At 44.4% G+C, this 21125-nt stretch overlaps 1 protein-coding gene across 1 annotated transcript; it reads right to left on the reverse strand.

The window, feature by feature from the left end:
• Positions 1–1705: 1705 nt before the first annotated feature.
• PLCXD1 (phosphatidylinositol specific phospholipase C X domain containing 1) lies at positions 1706–17624 on the reverse strand (the record flags this gene model as incomplete). Its single annotated transcript, XM_082014272.1, is given in 7 exon segments — positions 1706–1828; positions 1830–2083; positions 3067–3250; positions 9358–9513; positions 10658–10786; positions 14027–14163; positions 17513–17624. Coding segments are annotated over 7 exon segments (1095 nt in total).
• Between the last annotated feature and the right edge of the window lie 3501 nt (positions 17625–21125).

Here is a 21125-nt window from a genome sequence, read left to right on the forward strand (position 1 = left end):
ATGGATTTGCATATTTAAGCAACTAATAAAGTTGGCTGTGAACATACAGTTTTCTTGCCTACAATAATTTATCCACACTACCTATTACTGTGTCAGTTCTTAACGAGAAAACATTTTAGGTACAGCAAACCATGGATTTTGTATGAAATTATTTCACAAAGAAAAAAAAAAAAAAGAACAAAACCTGATCCATTACCCAAGTTATGAATTACTACTGGGAACCAATGAACCAATCAGTATCACAAAAAGGAGAAGCAAAACTGTTTCACTCCATATTACACAAAGAGATCAAGTTTTCATAGAGTCACAAGAGGGTACAAAAGATAGGCAGAAAAACATTTTGAGTATGTATAACATAACACTTCATGCAGGTAGTGACTAAAAAAAAACCACCAAACCCAAAACTGAATGACTGCTCAGTGTGAAGTACATAGAGACAAGTATAAATGGAATGTTTGGGATTTTACTCTTGACAAATTCTGCAATTGCAAGAGGTTACATGAGGAGGTAGCATCTTTGCCTTTCATGCTGAGAAGTCTATGGCAAGTTTGATCTGTTGTCAGGTTGCAGTTGATTTCAAACTCCTGCAAATACCTACTGCAAATATGAACATCTTGCCAGACATTTGAACTCAGCTTTTGCATATAAGGTGCATCTCAAAAGTGAGGTATATTGATGAAGCTGCATAGTGACCTTTATACAATGCCTGTTTTTGTTTTAGTCCTGATGCTTGCCATTTCTCTTACCTTCATGATCATCTGTTATTGCACAGTTCATTTAAAGAAACAGAAAAATAGAATTGATATGCAGTGGCAAACAACATAAACCCCTTAGTTTTTACACAAGCAAAAAACACTTATTGAGAGGAAAAATAACTATAATTAGAATAGGTGAATAAAAGACCAGTTGTGAAACCCCAAATGAGCATTACAGAAGCCAAGAATCTGGATTTTTAGAGCAATCTGAGTTTAGAGAAGGAATTTGTTTCATATGTGTTCATTTTCAGTGTAAGGCATATTTTGGCACACCTAATAAAATGGATTTCATTACCACAAACAAAACTGTCTAGGTGCCTATCACTGCAGAACTGGAATGACTGATAAAAATAATCAGTGTTCAAATACATATACCTCTTGCAAATCGTGAAGAATTTTGTGACTGCCCTGTTGGTAAAGTGAAGTGGCTCATAACTGATACTTGTCACACAACAACAGTACAGCAGCTTCTAGATCTTGAATGTTAATGATGTATTAATGTATATAAAAAAATCATGTCAAATAGGATTGTCAATATAGTATCTCTGATATATCAAAAATATTTTTAAACTGTTCCTTTTGTATATTTAACACAAACTATGAAAACAGAAAAGTCAGTTTCACACTGATACACTGAGAATTGGGGTTGCAAGTAGTGCAGAATATCTTTACAATTCTAAGAAAGATAACAGTCTTACCACAAAATAATCCATGCAGCCACTGACATATTTCTCCTTGCTCATATATAAAATAAAATGGGATTAAGTTCTTGGGACTTTCAGTATTGCCAACTGCTACAGAGTCTGAGCACCTCCAAGTAAATTATACAGATACCATAGTTCTCTAGAGACTTCAGACAGGTCTGCCTGCTCTCTTTTCTGTGAAAAGGCCTTGAAACCCTGATGAGGCTAAGAGCACTTTTCTTACTGAATCTTTAAAACACCCCTGTTTTACATTAACTGGACCTTTATGGGATCCAGGATATTTAAACCAGGACCCATTAAACGCAGACAAAGCCTTTTCAGGTTTTGCAGATTAAGAAGCTGAGAATGAAATGCTATTTGTTCCAGCTCCTTTACTTTGACAGTGTAATAGAGGATTAATTTTTGTGTTAAGTTCTATCACATCTTTGACAAAATCATCATTTCCTATGAAGTCCCCAGCAATGATGTTAATACATTCTTTTTTTGGTCCTGGATACTGCTGCTTTATCCAGATTTTCAAGCATGGAAGACTCCGAAGTGTCATTTTCTTCAGTGATCCAAATGGGTGTACAAGAATATACCTTAAATTTTCAGTAAGGTTAATCCCCGCTACAAAGAATTTTTCTGAAACAAAAATCAGAAAATGACACATTAAATATTCCTTTGAGGAGAACCGAAACTGCTCAGCATTGCATTAACTCCAGATCTCGTTCCTCTGGGGATCATTAAAGCACTGACTTTACAGTCTCTGTTGTTTTGTATCCATAGAACTGCTTCAGCAGAGTCTCTCCCATCATTCCAACTGCATGCGGTAGTAAATAGTCACCGAAACCCAGCTCGGTTATCAAACCGTTCCAGTTTGGCTGAATTTATCTACATCACTCATTGCAGACTAAAGGTTCTCCACTAACTAGTCCTCCTTTCTAAATTATGTTTGTTTCTGTAAGGGTTGGTTCCCAAACGCTTAGCCTTGCCCCCGGGGACGGACGGGAACACAGGGCGCACCTACGCGAGCATCTTCCTTCGGCCAGGGAGTACGCTGCTGAAGCGGCTCTTGCCTTCGTCACCCCACGCGCGCACACCGCGGAGCTGCGCCAGAGGTTATGAACCGAATTCCTTTCGGCTTAAAACTACGCCAGCACACTTGAGCGCCGCTACGTCCCGAGGTAGCGACAGCCTTTATGCGCCGTTCTTGTAGGGGCTTCTTTTCACAACAAGGCTAGCGTAACGCGCTGCCCGCATCATCAGCGCGGCCCGAAGCGGCAAGCGCTGGGTCGAGGGAGCGGCCTCCTACCTGTGAGACGAGCGCGACAGCGACAGCGAGCCGGTCTGTGCTGAGGGCTGCTTTTCCACAGGATCACGCAAGTGAAGCAGCTGCCACAATTCAGGAGGTCTGCGCGCGCACACGCACCAACGCGCAGATTCGCACCAACAAAGATGGACGTTGCGCTGGCCCATTTTGCCCACGCAGCAAACTTGGGCGCGCCTCACGCACGCAGCGTGCACAAAGTGGTTATATCCCGTAACGCTACGATTGCCCAACCTCCCATTTGTTTTGTGCCGTTGTACGTGACCCTTGTTTCCTCCCAGCAACTCCCCGTGCCTACCTGGACGGCCCATCCGCTTCATGCGCTCCAAATACTGGATAAGAGCACGAGTGGCAGTTTTGTTTCCCCACCAGTATGGGATTGCGGGCCAGAGCTCACCGTGCTCCTCCACTGCCATGTCCTCTTCGTATGAGACTATCACCTGATGGCCTCGCTGCCACAGGGTCCGCAGCGTCGGCACCACCTAAGAGAAAGCGTGCCCAGGTTGAAGTCAGCAACACAGCAGCGTTCCCAAAGTTCCAATACTGACATGTGAAGCTGCCTTGATAGAGAGGCACCGATTCAGTTCACATAATGCTGTTAAACGTACAGCCAAATAGGTTGTTGGCTGGGTTACAAGCTGCAGGGGCAATAGGAACCTGGAAACTTCAGCAGATTCTTCTTTTCCTCAAATAATTCAACTATAGTGAAGTACATAACTCAAGGTCTTACACCTGTGCAACAGGAAACCATTCCCGTATCAGCCCTCGTGCACATACCACTGCTGAAAATTTATTGAGAGAGGAAGACACAGCCCTTTCAGTAAAAGGAGGTAGGAGGGGAGCAAAGCCCTACACCCAGCTATAGACATACAGATGCAGAGAAACAGGAATAATTTTGGCAAATGCCCGACATTGATCCAAATTTGTTGCAGTAGACGTTAATGAATCATAGAATCATAGAATGGTTTGGGTTGGAAGGGACCTTAGAGTTCATCTAGTTCCAACACCTTGCCATGGGCAGGGACACCTTCCACTAGACCAGGTTGCTCAAAGCCCCATCCAGCCTGGCCTTGAACACTTCCAGGGATGGGGCATCCATAACTTCTCTGGGCAACCTGTTCCAGTGCCTCACCACCCTCATCGTGAAGAATTTCTTCCTTATATCTAACCTAAATTTACCCTGTTACAGTTTAAAGCCATTACCCCTTGTCCTACCACTACAGGCCCTTGTGAAAAGTCCCTCTCCAGCTTTCTTGTAGGTGCCCTTTAGGTACTGGTAGGCTGCTGTAAGGTCTCCCCAGAGCTTTTTGTCCAGACTGAACAAGCCCAACTCTTATCAGCCTGTCTTTCACAGGAGAGGTGTTCCATCCCTCTGATCATGTTGGTGGCCTCCTCTGGACCCTCTCCAACAGGTCCATGTCTTCCCTGTGCCGAGGGCTGCAGAGCTGGACGCAGGACTCCATGTGGGGGTCTCACCATCGTGGAGTAGAGGGGCAGAATCACCTCACTCGACCTGCTGGCCACACTGCTTCGGATGCAGTTGGCCTTCTGGGCTGCGAGCACACATCACCGGGTCATGTTGAGTTTCTCACCAACCAACACCCCCAAGTCCTTCTCCTCAGGGCTGCTCTCAATGAATTCTCCACCCAGCCTGTATTTGTGCTTGGGATTGCCCTAACCCATGTGCAGGACCTTGCACTTGGCCTTACTGAACTTCATGAGGTTTGCACAGGCCCACTCTCTCAAGCCTGTCAAAGTCCTTCTGGATGGCATCCCTTCCCTCCAGCGTGTTGACCGCACCACACAGCTTGGTGTCTTCAGCAAGCTTGCTGAGGATGCACTCTAATCCTACTGTCCATGTCACCAACAAAGATATTAAACGACGCCGGTCCCAATACCGACTCCTGAGGAACACCACTCATTACTGGTCTCTGCTTGAACATCAAGCTGTTGACCAAAATGAAAATTGAACTGTTTAAGACTTGGTAAGTCTAAATGTAAGTTTTCAAGAGATAAATAAATTCCGATTTCTCTAAGTGAAAAGTTTCTGAAATCGGGGTGCCCCAGACATTTTGAATTGACAGAAGGGAAGACTTGAGTCAGAAATCTTCTAAGACAAACAGACAGGCTGAAAGAGGTCTGTTGTTAGATTTAAGTGTTTTGATATGAAATGACATTTTCCAATCCTCAAAAGTTACCATCTGACTAGTTTTATTTGCAAAACCAACATACTTAATACAGGCATTGTTTTTTTTAAGAACTTTGGTGGTTAAAAGCTGTAACTGTTGCTTGTGAAAAGAAAATGGTGGCTTTTTGATGTTCCAATTAACTTATTAATTATAATAAAAGCCAAAGGCAGTTGAAAATTTTTTATGTAAATCTTTGAAGAGAGCCAAGGGCTGAATGAACAAGGGAATCCCTCTTGCTTCATCCAGGAAAGAGAGTGCGAGCCCCAATTAGGTCAGAAAATGCTGCAAAATTAAGACATAAGCTACTCATAAACTACAAAAATCTGTGGTTGACAGAAGCCTTTGATTTACTCCAGCTGCCTTTCTAAAGCTGAAGCCTTTTTCTTAAAAAAAAAAAAAAAAAAAGGGGCAGGATTGGGATAAGAGCCAAAAAAAACCCTACCACAAATGTGTACATGAGCACAGGTGCTTATTTTGCAAACAAAGCAGGAGTGAAACTGTAGATGGCTAACAAGGGATTTTTAAACCCTAGTAATCCAGATCAAAGCAAGACACCTTGAAGAGTTAAGGCAATTAAAATTTTAAACACAACGTAATGTTGTCACGCTGTGGCCTGTGCCAGTACTACATACAGACCTCTACTTAGAGCAGTTGGTTCATAAATACTTTGACACTTACTTTTGTACGACGCCAAAGTTGCAGTCTTGAAAGACAGTAGATAACAGATTATTATTTTAAAATAAGTGAGCAAGTACTTGGTTATTTGATGTTAAATCCTGAAAAAACCCACAGCTACCTAACCTGCAACAATATCACTTGCAGAAGTGGTGAGATCCATTGTGCTGGTCACAGACCCCATAGAAATAAAGTCCTCCTGCTTGAGGAAAATACTTGACTTCTCTGTTCTCCAGTGTCCTTCCTCCCTCCCCCTGGACACCCCTCAGAAACTTTCTTTCTTCTTTCTTCAGTCAGGTGATGTCAAACCATTCGTTCATCACCTTCGTTCAACAAACTATCAGCAGCAGCTTGCCCCTTTTGCAATTAATAACTTTTTTTCTTTTTGAGAGCTAGCCATGTGTCCGAAAGCAAATTTGACCATCTTCTCCAGTATTGCTCTGCTCATCTACGACTTACGCACTCCAGTTAATTTGGGGAAACAATAAAACAGTGTCACTCAGGTCTTCAGTTATTCAGCTGAGGCCTGAATATTCAGAATCCCCTAGTTTTGCTGGGAATTGTTCTACTTTAACTCTGCTGTACAAAATGCTTTGAAATGGTAATACTCACCCGTTACCGATACACCAGCTTCAAAGGCTGAATTCGAATCGCAAAGAGGGTCATCATTATCGTGTATCCCTCACATCTCCAGAGAAAACCCTCTGTTTCTATGCATCTTTGAAATGTTAATTGTTCAACTGCTAAAAGCTTCCACACCTTGTAAAAAGGAGGAAGCTAAAAAGCTCAACTTCTAAAAATCAGCAATCAAATAATTTCTGATTATTTAAATTAAAGCTTTTCTGGAGATTAGGGTGACTGAAAGCATATTACGTTTTTGGAAGGTCAGCTCCAGCTCACACCCAGGAAAGAAAGTCAATGCCACCTGAAAGGCACGGAGGGCAGAGATGCTATTAAGAGAGACCTTGACAGGCTGGAGACATGGGTGACAGAAACCTCATGGAGCTCAACAAAGGCAAAAGCAAAGTCCTGCACCTGGACTATCCCTATGCACCAGGACAGGCTGGGGGCAGGTGGGTAGAAAGCTGCTTTACAGAAAAGGACCTGGAGGTTCTAGTTGACACCAAGCTGAATATGAGCCAGGACTGTGCCCTGGTGGCAAAGGTCAACTGCAAACTGGGATGCATTAGCAACGGCACAGACAGCAGGTCAAGACAAGGAGTTCTTCCCTCCTATTCGGCACTTGTGGGGCTGCATAGAATCACAGAATCATTTAGGTTGGAAAAGACCTTTAAGATCTTTTAATCGTCTTTAACCATCAAAACCAACCGTTAACCTAACACTGCCGAGTTCACCACTAAATCATGTCCCTAAGCACAACATCTACACATCTTTTAAATACCTCCAGGGATGGCGACTCCACCGCTTCCCTGGGCAGCCTGTTCCAGTGCTTGACAACCCTTTCGGTGAAGAAATTTTTCCTGACATCCAATCTAAACCTCCCCTGGTGCAACTTGAGCCTGTTTCCTCTTGTCCTATATCTTGTTATTCTCAAGTACTGTGTCCAGTACTGGCTTCCCCAGTACAAAAAAAGTCATTGATATGCTGGAGTGAGTCCAGAATGAGCAGAGGCTGGAACATGACAAACAAGGATAGGCTGAGATACCTGGCTCTGTTCAGCATGAAGAAGAGAAGACTATGGACAGGTCTTACTCCTGTTTGCAAACACCTAGCAGGCAGATGTATAGAAGAGAGAGGCAGGCACTCCTCAGAGATGCATAGCAAAAGGATGAAAGTCAGCAGACACAAGTTACAGCAAGATAAATTCTGATCAGATAGACAGATGGTAAACACGTTTACTGCAAGAGTGGGCAAACGCTGGACCAAGCAAACGCTGGACCAAGCTGCCTAGAAAGGTTGTGGAATCTCCACCCTTGGAGATATTCAAGAGTGGACAGGACACAGCCCAACATAACTTTGAAGTTGGTCCTGCTTTGCATGGTGGGGTTGGACCAGATGACCTCCAGAGGTGAATTCCTCACTTCTAACCTAAACTATTGTAAATAGCATGAAAGTTCATTTATAATTATTTCTGTGAAAAGGCAGAAAATGGATTCTTTAAATTCTATAAACAAAGTAGAGACTGTATTTAACACACGCACACACCTTTTTAAATTTTTTTTTCTTCAATAAAACTCAGACAGAGCAGTGGACGGTGGTTGTGTCCCTTCTATTATCACAGAATCACTAAGGTTGGAAAGGACCTTCAAGATCATCAAGTCCAACCATTAATCCAGCGCCACCATGTCCCCTAAACCATGTCCTGAAGCGCCACATCCACACATTTTTTGAACGCTTCCAGAGATGGTGACTCCACCACCTCCCTGGGCAGCCTGTTCCAAAGCTTGACCACCCTCTCATTGAAGAAATTTTTCCTAATATCCAATCTAAACCTCCCCTGGTGCAACTTGAGGCCATTTCCTCTCGTCCTATCACTAGTTACTTGGGAAAAGAGACCAACACCCTCGTCGCCACAACCCCCTTTCAGGTAGTTGTAGAGAGTGATCACGTCTCCTCTCAGCCTCCTCTTCTCCAGACTGAACCACCCCAGTTCCCTCAGCCGCTCCCCATAAGACTTGTGCTCCAGACCCCTCACCAGCTTCGTTGCCCTTCTCTGGACACGCTCCAGCACCTCAACATCCTTCTTGTAGTGAGGGGCCCAAAACTGAACACAGGATTCAAGGTGCGGCCTCACCAGGGCCGAGTACAAGGGCACAATCACTTCCCTACTCCTGCTGGCCACACTATTTCTGATACAGGCCAGGACGCTGTTGGCCTTCTTGGCCACCTGGGCACACTGCTGGCTCATGTTCAGCCGGCTGTCAACCAGCACCCCCAGGTCCTTTTCCAACAGGCAGCTCTCCAGCCACTCCTCCCCAAGCCTGTAGTGTTGCATGGGGTTGTTGTGACCCAAGTGCAGGACCCAGCACTTGGCCTTATTAAACCTCATACAGTTGACCTCTGCCCATTGATCCAGCTTGTCCAGATCCCTCTGCAGAGCCCTCCTACCCTCCAGCAGATCAACACTCCCACCCAACTTGGTGTCATCTGCAAACTTACTGAGGGAGCACTCGATCCCCTCATCCAGATCATCAATAAAGATATTGAACAAGACCGGCCCCAGAACTGAGCCCTGGGGAACATCGCTTGTGACCGGCCGCCAGTCAGATTTAACACCATTCACCACAACTCTCTGGGCTCGGCCATCCAGCCAGTTCTTTACCCAGCGAAGAGTAAACCTGTCTAAGCCACGAGCCATCAGTTTCTCCAGGAGAATGCTGTGGGAGACAGTATCAAAGGCTTTACTGAAGTCCAGGTAGACAACGTCCAGAGTCTTTCCCTCATCCACTAGGTGGGTCACCTCATCATAGAAGGAAATCAGGTTGGTCAAGCAGGAAATCAGTTGGTCAAGCAAGGAAATCAGGTGGTTGTCCCACAACTCAACAGACATGACAAATTTAATTCCCTCCTCCACACTGTGAGATGTAGATTTGCTTTAGCTCTTCAATTTTATTAGATAAAGCCCTATCTCTGATGCAGCAAATGTAACTTTTCCTAGGTTAAAAATGTAAGTGAAAGTAGAATATATCTAAAAATTAGAATCAAAGATCTCACTGTAATAGATACTTCTTAAAAAATGAGGGGAAAAAGGGTCTCATACTTACATTTCTGGGACACAATTTACACTGGAAAATCTCTTTTATACAGGCAATAAGATGACGATGAAGTTTCTTGGTTAATCCGTCAAAGTTCCTGCAGGCTAAGATAACAACTTCCTGAGGATGAGTTTCCAACCACCTTAACACTTCCCACAGAATATCCTACAAGAGAGAGCCATGGCATCTTAGAAAGTCATCTATGCTATGCAGGGGAAAGGACTTAAAACCAACAGAGCATTGATGGTAGCATAGACTCGCAATCCCAATAATAAAAATCCACGTAGGTTTCTGGAGGATGGCCATCTGACAGCCCGCAAGGTGTTGCGGAGAGATGGACTCCAGGAAAAACCTACTTTCTGCAGGTTTGCTCTGGGTGTGGGTCTAGCACACCACACTTAACAGCTTTGTATTTTGATAATATCCATGAAACTCCTACTGCCTAGAGGCCCGTTAGCAGTAAACCCATCTTCCCGAGCTTCTTTAAGGACAAAGAATGTGTTAGTGGCAAACTCAACATCAGGGAAAAGCTCTGTGCTTGTTTAAACATGACAGGACCTGTTTTCCGCATTTGTTATGGGCAATGACAACTCCTTGAAAAGTGCGTGTCATTAGCAGGGTAGCCAGGCACTACACCTAACGGTTTTCATGCCAGTCACCATGAAATCTCAAGGCATGAAGGGTTCAGACTCATAAGCTGAGTTTAGCCAGTTAGTCTACAAATGAAAAGCTGCATTAGCTGGCTGTCTCTGGCTGTATAGGTCCCAGCAAATGGAAGGAAGATGTAAACTACTCCACAGTGACAGACCACATGCAAAGAGCAACTCACAGTAGTTTCTTCAAAGTAGCTGACAGTAATTTGATCATGGGATCCAGATCTAAGCCTCTCTGTCTTTCAGTGAAACACTTTTTCCTCAAAAAAAAGTTTCTGTGATGTTATTAAGCTTTTAGTACCCTCTTCTCTTAATAACGTCTCTCCTTACTGGGGAAATGGAATTGCCCTGGGTAGCATCCTGGGACAACACAAGATAAATCCCAGAAACATCAGGCACTTGGTGCGGACAGGCGGTGGAGTGCAAGACACAGCAACTCCCGTTTCAGGATGAGGAATTGATTGATGCTCCAGTCTCACTTGCAGGTGCAAAAACTAACTTCCAGCCCTGCTGATTTTCTCTAATTTGAAGTCCTCACATTAGGAAAACAAGTAACCTACTCAGGAAAACTTGGCCCAGCATTTTCAGATTATGATTGCTCTTGAATAAAAGAAACAGTACTGGCTTTATAGCCATCCCAAAGGTAAGGACAATACCTGTACAGTAACAGTAGTGTAAACCATATGCACGAAGTACAGATTCATAGATGGATCGTTAGCCTTGTGGGCAATCCTGAAATCCAGATATCTAACTCCGGCCTCAAGTTGCTCCATCACAGTCAGTACCTGAAAGAGTGAAAGAGAAGGCAAAGGTTCCGAGAGCTTGGAAGGGATTTGCTTCTTTTGTTTAGAAAGCCAAAAGAGGTGTACAAAGTTAGCCCTATGACATTTTTCACAGGTCTTTCATAGTTAAAATGGCACTGTACACCACCACCTTGCAATTTTGAAGTATCTTTCTGACAAAAGAGATCCCAATTTCCCTACGGCGTATACTGCAGGTACGGATTAGGTTAGTTTCAGACCTCTGTCCTTGTTGTGTTCTAAAAGTTAAAGATCCATTAACCTGTGCATAAACACACAATCGTGCTTCACAAGACTATTCGTATAAAAAAAATTGCAGGATCAGCACCTTAGAAATGCTGTATTTATTTTATTAGATCAAAGACTTTATCATGGTTGTCTCTGCGGAGCTCATTCATGCCCAACAGAGGGGAAAAAAAATAACAGGGAAAAGTACTGGCTATTGTTCTTTTTCAGGATAAAGTATTTTCAAAAATTTTAATTAACGTGTAGAAGTCCCACAAAACAGAGGTCCTCCTGTATTTTCACTCTTCCCTTGAACTTCTCCTACTGGATTTGAGGGCTGATAGAACAGGGGATAAAGCTGAATTTCTGGGGCAAAAAGTCCCAAATGATATGTCTCTTATCTATATCAAGGCTCCCTTTGCATAAGAAAATATAATCAGTTTAAATAAATAGGTTTAAACACTGATTTGTCTCAGTTCAACCTGCTATGGACACACTTTTATGTTTCAGAAAGAACACACTGTACAGGTTTAGGTCAGAAAGGATTCAACAAAAGCTAAATCAACACAAGGGCTGCGCCTGAATAACCACATTTGTACCTTTAGGGCCAAGACAGAGCTTAAGAGGGATGGCAGGATGCTCACCCCGCCTAGCTTTAACCATCTAACTCCCTGTTCTTAAAACGGGAATTTAATCTCCCCAGGCTGTGCCTGAGCTGGAGGGCTGGGAGCAGCCCAGCCCCACATGCCCTGGGGAGCAGGTGGTGTGGTGGCTCCGGCCAACTGTGCCTGCTTGGTCTCCAGCAGACAGGAGCAGTTGAAGGCGTGATCCATGCCCAAGCCCCACCGTCACTTGGAACATGCTGGAGATGGGAGCATATATGGTTGTGGGTCATGTATAACCTTGGTAGCCAGAAAGAGCGCCAGATGAAACAGCTGCTCTGAACTGCCCTTTGGGTGAATTAATTCATTTCTGTTCGTTGCATGGGAAAACTAGACAAATTAGACACTCTGGTTAGTCAGTTGGGTTTGGATACTGAATTAGGCAGCGTGAACATTGCCCTCCAAGGGAAAACTTTAAGAGGAAGCCTTGGGGAGCAATGCTGCTCAGTGCTGCAATCTCACGCCGATGAGTGGAAGTTACACACCTGACGCCCGCCATCGCACAGGAAAGATTTGGACTAGACTGACACCCATAACAGCCAGGGCTCAAGCCAGGCACCACGTCCTAGGCACTGGGCCATCCAGGAACCTGTGGGTCCCACCATCAGTAGGGCTCCTTGATCTCTGTTCTGGATACCAACAGGTGGAGTCACCTCCTCGCAAAGATAACTCGAGCACCACAGAGCTAAGGAGGGCAGGATTGCAGCCGTGCCTCTTTCCCACCAGCGCCGGGCCACTTCCCAGTCAGGACACTGGGTTTGGACCAGAAAATAACTATAATGATGTAAGGAGCTTGTTTGTCACCAACAGGGTCACTTCGCTGGCCAGCAATCCACAAGTTAGGGGTTTTCTAAATCTTTCATTGGCTTAAGTCCCAAAGCAAAAAGCAGCTCAACATGAGGTGCTGTGCTAAGTGAATGCCCTTCCACGTCAACTCATCACTGCCGTTACATATTCGATATCTGACAGTGTCTAAGACTCCAGGCTACTAGGGCTGCTCAAACACAACAAAAGATGCCTAAGCATAATTATTGCCATTTATCAAATATTCAGTTTTAGTTCCCTAATAACGAACTACTCCCCCAGTAAGAACAAAAGTGAAAAGACTTCAGGTACCTCTTTGATGCCAAGAAAGTCTGTTCTTCAGAAAAATCGTCAAAAGCTCTAGCTTAAATGATGAGCCCAAATTTTGTCTTTAACATACATTTGTGAGGAAAAAAGAGATAACTACTGGCTTAATATTTAGACATTGTAAAAAATTAACTAAGCCTTCCGTGAGGGACCACACCTTCATTCTCTTAATCTTTATGGAAGAAAATTCCCTTCAACAAGATTTTTGTCTCTGCTGAGACAAGACAGATGGACAAAATAACTGACAGTGATAGTAAAAATGACAAGCATTACCTTCTGAACGAAGTGCAAAAGAAAAACCTCTTTTGATTATAGTTATATTAAATGTTATTTATAACAACAATAAACATGAAAAAGAAGATGAGTTTCTAATACCAAGTGGTCAGCTTTAAGCAACTTCTTTGTCTATGTATCATCCCTGCCTCACCTACATGCTTTTTCCCCACAAAAGAAGATCTGGTATGTATGGCACCTACCTCATACCCCAATGTGCTGGTTTTGGCTGGGATAGAGTTAATTTTCTTCATAGTAGCTATGTTTTGGATTTGGGATGAAAACGGTGTTGATAATATAGAGATGGTTTTGTTATTGCTGAGCAGTGATTACACAGAGTCAAGGCCTTTGCTGCTTCTCACCCCACCCCACCAGCGAGGAGGCTGGGGGTGCACAAGAAGTTGGGAGGGGACACAGCTGGGACAGCTGACCCCAACTGGCCAAAGGGATATTCCATACCATATGATATCGTGCTCAGCAATAAAAAGCTGGGGGAAGAAGAAGGAAAGGTGGGATGTTTGGAGTGATGGTGTTTGTCTTTCCAAGTAACCGTTACACCTGGGGAGCCCTGCTTTCCTGGGGATGACTGAACATCTGCCTGCCCATGGGAAGTGGTGAGTGAATTCCTTGTTTTGCTTCACTTGTGTGTGGATTTTGCTTTACTTGTTAAACTGTTTTTGTCTCAACCCGCAAGTCTTCTCACTTCTCCTCTTCTGATTCTCTCCCCCGTCCCACCAGGGTGCGGAGTGAGCGAGAGGCTTCATGGGGATTAGTTGCCAGCTGGAGTTAAACCATGACACCCAAGCACAGTATCTCATGAGAACGCCGATTTCTGTGCAGCGGGCTATTCTTTCATTGAGCGTGAGCACTCTCAGCACTGCAGCACAAGCCTCAACTTTGCCCAGGAAAGACAAGAACGCTAGACAACAGTTACCTGTGTTGTAGACCATTTCATGATAATGGGGTGCACAATGCAGGGCATGCATTTGTTTAAAAACTTCACCAGCTTGGATTCATTGCCACTAACAGCAGAGTTTTTATCCAAGCAGTAGGTCATAGTGTCGTGACTCCCTGTAGAATACAAAAATAAACGTACAGGAAACATCATTTCTTAACTACTCAAGCACCACAATACACTGTTACATTGCATGCACACACCTGACATGCCACCATTTCCAAATCACACACCTATATTGCCTGACAGCCTATGTAGTTATGGCAAAAAGGTGGGCTCTTCTACAGAGGTTGCTCACCTGATATTAATAAGCTAAGTGTGAAATCCTCATGAAGGGAAGGCATCAAGGCTTTTCAGTAAAGCAGTCCCCATCTGAACTACACGTCATTGTTGTTTGCCTCAAACCACAATAAAATGGCCTATTTCAACTAGCACCTTCCACTGAAATAATTATCTTGACGTGAAAACCCACTTTTTTCAGGGAATAAATAGCTGTAGGCTGAATTTATCTAGAACTTTTCCTATTCTCAGAGTTGTCCAAATGAAAGATTTCCTACTCCAATCCCGTCTTCTCTGCACAGGAAAATATGACTGAAAGCAGAAGTTCATCTTCTTACACCTTTGACTGGACCAGCTCCTAACTTGGCACTTTAACCATTTATATCTTAAATATTTGGTAAAAATGCCGTCCTGAACTAAACTCCCACATCCCCTACAAAAACAACGTAAGAGGTAGGTGCTTGAAAGTTTCAGAGACAAAATCAAGTCTAAGTTTACATGTGATAGATGGACAAGATCTGTCTTTGATGGAATACAAAAGTTACCTGACTCTTTCTAGCACAGGGAATTACACAGGGGCAAGTTAAGCATCAGAGCCAAGTACAGCCTGCACAAATATTTGAATTCTTTGAAGTCTTAATAAATCTGACCTCTCTCTTGCATCATGTTTAGATGAAACTCTATTGCAACTCATGATTTCTTCAGGACAGGCAGCTACTGATTTTGCTAGCTTTTTCTGTTCCATTATTTCTTTTAATTTTATAAAGCATCGATAAGAAAAGCTAAGAACTCAGTGAAGTCACTTGCTGGGATCTTTACAAAGTACCTGCAAGGAATTTGCATAGCATTTTGGCTTTTAAGTCTTCAGTGAACAAACAAATCGTTCACTGGTGCTAGGAACTGCCTTCTTGAATGGTCAGTCTTACTGGTGCCAATGGCAGTATTTCCAGTAGTCAAAGAAAAAGGCCAAGATTGTATTTGAAATAAAGAAAATTACATGAAACTGTCAATTACAGTTTAATGTCGCACTCAATTTTTTCACCTTTTAAAATCTGGTTTCTGTTTATTTTCCCGCATTAATAACCCAACCAAGCTCACTCCAGATGAAAGATTGATAATGAGGGCATGCAATCAAAGACGTTTGTCTTACAAGATGTAAGAGTCAACCCATTAAACACCCATGGACCAAATCCAAGTCTGAGAGAAGTGAACAGGATTCCATCACTGGGTGTTGCACCTACTGATGCCAATCAGCAAACAGATAGTAACTTTTCGTTTAGGAGTCTTCTTGTGATGTCAGTGAATTACAGTAATGAAAGGAAGATGGGTATATCCTTGACACAATGAATATGATGCAAAGATAGTGAGCTAGCACCAAACCAGGTAGCTTCAGAGCTTGAAGCAACATCTCCCCAGCAGCACTGTGCCGAACCTGGTGCAAACACAACACTAGTTACTGAGACTTGCCTCTGTCTCCTCATCATGCTTTCAGAATGTGCTCTCTCATGTTTCTTGCATGCCTTGTTGTCTTGTCTGAGATAAGCTTCCGTTTCCAAACTGGGCTTCCCCCAGTCATTACTCCCTCTGAAAACCTGCCAGAGCTGTCTTGACCTAGTTGGTATTGATCTGCTTTTGTTCTGACCTAGGTTAGACCAGTTCTGTAGGTCAGTTGGACAGCCACCAATATCCTCCAAGCTGATAGCCTGCAATGCTCTGTAAAAGTCCTCCAATATTTGCTGAAAGGGGCTTGTCTTCAACTATTGTTTTCTTCATGCCTGTTCTCCATGCAGGCATACTCACAAAAATAACAAACATTCAAAAGAATAACAAGGTCAGTGTAATGGGAAGAGTCAGGAAGTCAAAGGCACACATCAGCAGGTTCTCAGCTTTCTACAACATCCAAGAAACATCTCTGTGAAAGCTTTTTACAACATGACCTTCTTCTGTCATAAGATAGATACTTATTTTCTTCTCTCAACAGCTAAATAAGAAATTTAGATTTTCTTTTACAACATCTGTTCTGGGGTCCTCTTACATAGGCTTTATGCAAAACTGAGAGGTGCGCTTGTTTTGATGTTAACACAAATTTAAATTACCTGTCCAAGAAGTCACCATGAAATAAGTTCCTGGTTTTCAATTTTAATCAAAACTCCATACTCCATTAGTTCACAAATGCAGGGGAAAAAAAATCCACCATGGTTCTTGGACTCCACCCACTGAAGACAAGACTTGATTTTCCCACTATCTCTAAATGTATGCCTTTGCTAAAGTTAACCTAGGATCCTGTACCCTACATAAAACATTCATCTACGTGCTGTGCTGCTTTCCACCCAAACTACCTGCTGCATCTACAGGTGTGAGAGAAAGCATGCGCTAGACTTTTCCTTAGTATCATTTTCATTGTGGAGGCAAAGGAAACCACGCAAGAGCTGACAGTCCTCCAGTGCCTCCCCACGTGGCAGTGCAAACAGGCTCTCTTCTTTGGGCAGAATGAGAAAAAAAATTTAAAAAATTAAAAAAACATCTATTCAAGGCAGCAGAGAGAAGCAAAAATATGACGGAAGAAAGGCTAATGATACACAGGTCTGAATGTAGTACCAATGAGGACACCAGCTATAGCGCAGCTGTGTTTACCCATAATAGGATAAATCCAGTTTTTATAAGCAGGGTAATGCAGAAAAGTCACACTCTAAATTAATAAAAACATATGTTAATTGAAAGTCTCCATCATCCTTTTTTCATACCCTCATGGCCTCTTTTAAACAGTACAAAGAAACAAATAATAAGATTAAATGTTATTTCTCTCCTTTTGGAGCCATCTTGTCATGTAGGAAGTGGCGAGAATGAAATAGGAAAATCTCACCATTGCCCAGATAAGCAAATGCTCAGGCTGTTAACACTGATCTGAGAAGATAATGCACACGGACTGCAAAGAAGTCCCTCTTTCTTTCCTTCCCTCAATAAAAAAAAATTTAAAAATCCTTTTTCCCCTCCAAGAAAGCCCAAACATTGCAGACTAAAAAGTATTCACATGCATGCACATGTCACACGAACCCTCCCCCAAGCCCTGCTCCCACACACTGACCCAAATAATAAACGTAGCCATCCTGAAGTGGGACAAACAGGATGTTCCAATGCTTAAATGACACGCTAACAAAAGACTGGAGAACAAAAGTTAATCTTTACCTGGAAGAGCTAAGTTATAGAGGGGAATATCCCAGAGCTTCTCTGGTAACCGGGACATCCATTGACCATTCTCACGGCACATGTGAACAGAGGTTTGCAAAGGGCCTTCCATCAGTGCCTGCTCTAGGACTTCATAGGGTGTTCTGGGAGGGAAAAAGAAAAGGAGTAAACCATTCCATATACTGTGGTTGAATTAATGCCATTGCACCTGTGCAGAATGGATTTATACATGCTATAAAATGTCAACCCTTCTCTCAAGTAGCAAAATGTCAAGAGCTTCTCGGCCACAACACACACTGCTTTTGATAACATTGTCTCCCAACACAATGTCAGGGGAGGGTTCCAGCTTTAGTCTTGTAAACTGACCAACTGAAGGAAAAAATAGAGCCAAAACAAATATGTGCAGCTTCGTTGCTATGGAGAAATGACTGTCTACATTGGCTATTGCAACATCTTGAGGAGTAACCTATCTCCAGTGTGAAACAACGTCTGTTCCCTGACCCTTTGCAGCGCCGGAAGCATGGCAGTGGGACCAATGGCAAGGCCAGGACAGGTGACCCTCAGGTCCCTGGAGAACACTTGAAGCATGAGTTCAGCTGCCACAACAATACCTCTATGAAAAGCCTTGACAAAGACGTCAGGACATTGGATTTTCAGGTCATGCTGGCTTCTGGGGTCAGAGGAAAACTTCCATCTTCTTATTCCCTGTTTTGAGGAGATCTCTTGATGTCTTTTCTTATCATCCCTACTGAGCCCATGATCACAAGTACTTCAGTTTGGTCAGACTTTCCTGAAAACTGCTCTGGAACTGTTCTTCTTAGATACAAGCATCTCTGGGATCATCTGCAAAATTTGCACTGGTCATACAGGAGTCCCAGTGGATGAAACCCAACTGAGAAATCATGGTCATCACCAGGGCCTACTAGAGTTATTGTGTTCATTTTTCATTTTATGCTCTCATGGATAATGCAGAACATGAAGATGAGCTCTTCATGCCATTTTTTTTGTTAGGATGTTCCTAAAGTTCAGGTGGTGGTTTTGGGGATGACAGCCTTCCTTCTTCTCACTGTTTTCAAGGCTTTAGCTATTTTTTCACAGCTATGTAGTGGGACAATTTCTGTTAGATCATGGCACAGTTATTTCCTATATTAATATCACACCTTCTTTTTTAATCCTTCTTAAAAAAGCTGTTACTGTGAATGATTCCTTCTTGTCTGCTACAGCAATGGCAGTCAGATATGTATTTGTGCAGGTTTCATACTCTGCCAAACATCCTCACTGGTGCCTGGTCCCTTTTGCTGCATCTTGGCACATTAATTCCTGAGAGTGTTTCTCCCCAAAATATTTGTCGTGTTGCTTTTGGGAGGTGGTCAGTTTTTCTGGATTTACAAGTGAGCCATACTGTTTATACAAAGAACATTTCCTTAAACATGGTGCAATAGATTGGGGGTTTTTGGCAGTCACATCGGGTCATCTGAAAGGCAACTTTAGGAATTGCATTCCTAAGTTTTATGTCTGTACCACACATAACAGATACAACCGCTTTCATATTTGCCAATTCACGTAGCATCACTCGTCCAGCCTGCCTCGCTCTGCCTTCGGTGTGGCTCTGAACTGGTATCTCTGAGTACGGCCACCCCAGTTAAGTCAAGAGTGGGACCACGCCGGCCGAGGGAAATGCCCAGCACCACTGGTGCATGTGTCTGGTGTCTAACCCGGGGCTTTCCTCCTGGTGAAGAACAGCCGAGGTTATCCACACACACAAGGCCATTGCATAAGCAGGAGAGAAGTGGTTTAAACCCCACCTCGCTCCCTTTGTCTCTATATTTTAAAAAAGCAGATATTTGATGGGCTTAGTGTAAAGTCGAATGGAAAAACTCCCATGGATTTATTCAGAAAAAGAAGGTGCAGATCTTTTTGTCCTGCATAAGCAAATGGTTTCTATATGCCACAGCTGGTATTCTTATTCTTGGAAAGAAGTTCAGATCTCGGGCAGCCCACCTCATCCATCCTCTGGCTCTGCATTTTAACATGCCGAGCTTTTGCCTCCTGCACACCCCTTGCTCTGGCACACCCCTTGCTCTGGCGGCCTGCAGCTAACCTTGTCCCATTTTGCTGTGGTTCTTGCTCCCTCAGACTGCACACCACCGCTCACCCAGGGCTGCTCTGCTCTAGCCTATGTGCCACCTCGCGTCAGCGGGGACGGGGGCTGCAGGTGCTTAAAGCAGCGTTGCTGTTTAGTCGTTGCAAAAGACGGGGTGGTCTTCCCCCTTCCCCAGCTCCGACGCTGACGGGAGCTCTGCGGATGCAACGCTCCAGCACATGGCAGCACTTACGCGCATCCTGTAGACAGACTAGAAACCTAACTATAAGCATTGCTTTTCCTCTTTTTTGGGATCCGCAGCTCCCTTTTCCAGAGCCTTTGGGGCTGCCTAATTCCTCTGTTCCCCAAAGCCACCCACGTGCCCGCCCCGAACCAGGCACGCAGCCCCGCGGTGAGCAGCAGGGACGCATAAGCCCCGCCAGCCGACCCGCCGGACCCCGGCCCGGCACAAGCTCCTTTGCGCCGGCAGCACCCCCAGGATGCGTCCGAGGGTGCAGATGTACCTGCCGCCACCCCCTCCTCCCACCACGTCCTCCCGCCGCCTCACTTGGGCTAATGCGGGCATGGTCCCACAGCTAACAGAAAAAAGCTGGTTTTCTGCCATCCTACTTCCTTACACCACTTCGCCACCGAGTCAGGACAGCCCAGCACTGGCCCACGCTGAGGAAGCAAGCCCCACGATCGGCTTTGCTGGCCTGTACAACAGACCTCTCGGCATTGCCTGGCCAAAACCCACAGGCAAGCGGGTTCTCAGCCTGGCACAAGCTGCCATCAATGCCCCGACCTCTGCGGGACCAGGACGCTGGAACGTCCTGCTGGGTCTGGGGAAAGCCAGCAGAAAGCAGAAACAGCAAGACTAACCCATGCTGCGGTCCTGCAGACACAGACACGTGAAAGATTCACATCTCATCCTCCTCTCCTCCTTCCCACCTCCCTCCGCAGCACCCTCAGGCTGGGGATGGCAGCCCCTGGGCGCGCACAGCAGGAGCAGCAGCACCATGGCCGTCTGCTGATCGAGTCCTCTACAGAAGTGACAAGACCAGATTTTGGTCTGATCCCCTGCACAATGCAAAGCCCTAGATGTTCACCCCATCATCTCCAAACTCAGCTGCTACCTTGTCTTGAGATGTGGCATAGGCTTTAGGAAGAAACAGAGGCTTGCTTGGAGGAATGACATTACAACCATTTAGCTACAGCCTCTCATGACTAAATCCCAAACTCCACAAAGGAGAACCGTGTCTTTATTCCCCACTTCCAGGAAACCTCATGGCAAGTCCACCCCTGCCCATGTTGCTGCCGTGATTAACTACGCTCGCTCCCTGTCGCAGTTTAGCCCCAGCTGGCATCTAAGCCCCACGCAGCCGCTCGCTCACTCCCCCACGGTGGGACGGGGGAGAGAATCGGAAGGGTAAAAGTGAGAAAACTCATGGGTTGAGAAAAAGACAGTTTAATAGGTAAAGCAAAAGCCGCACACGCAAGCAGAGCAAAACAAGGAATCCATTCACCACT

The sequence above is a fragment of the Phaethon aethereus genome (genome assembly GCF_964289735.1).
Source record: "Phaethon aethereus genome assembly, chromosome: 1".
Lineage (NCBI taxonomy): Eukaryota > Metazoa > Chordata > Aves > Phaethontiformes > Phaethontidae > Phaethon > Phaethon aethereus.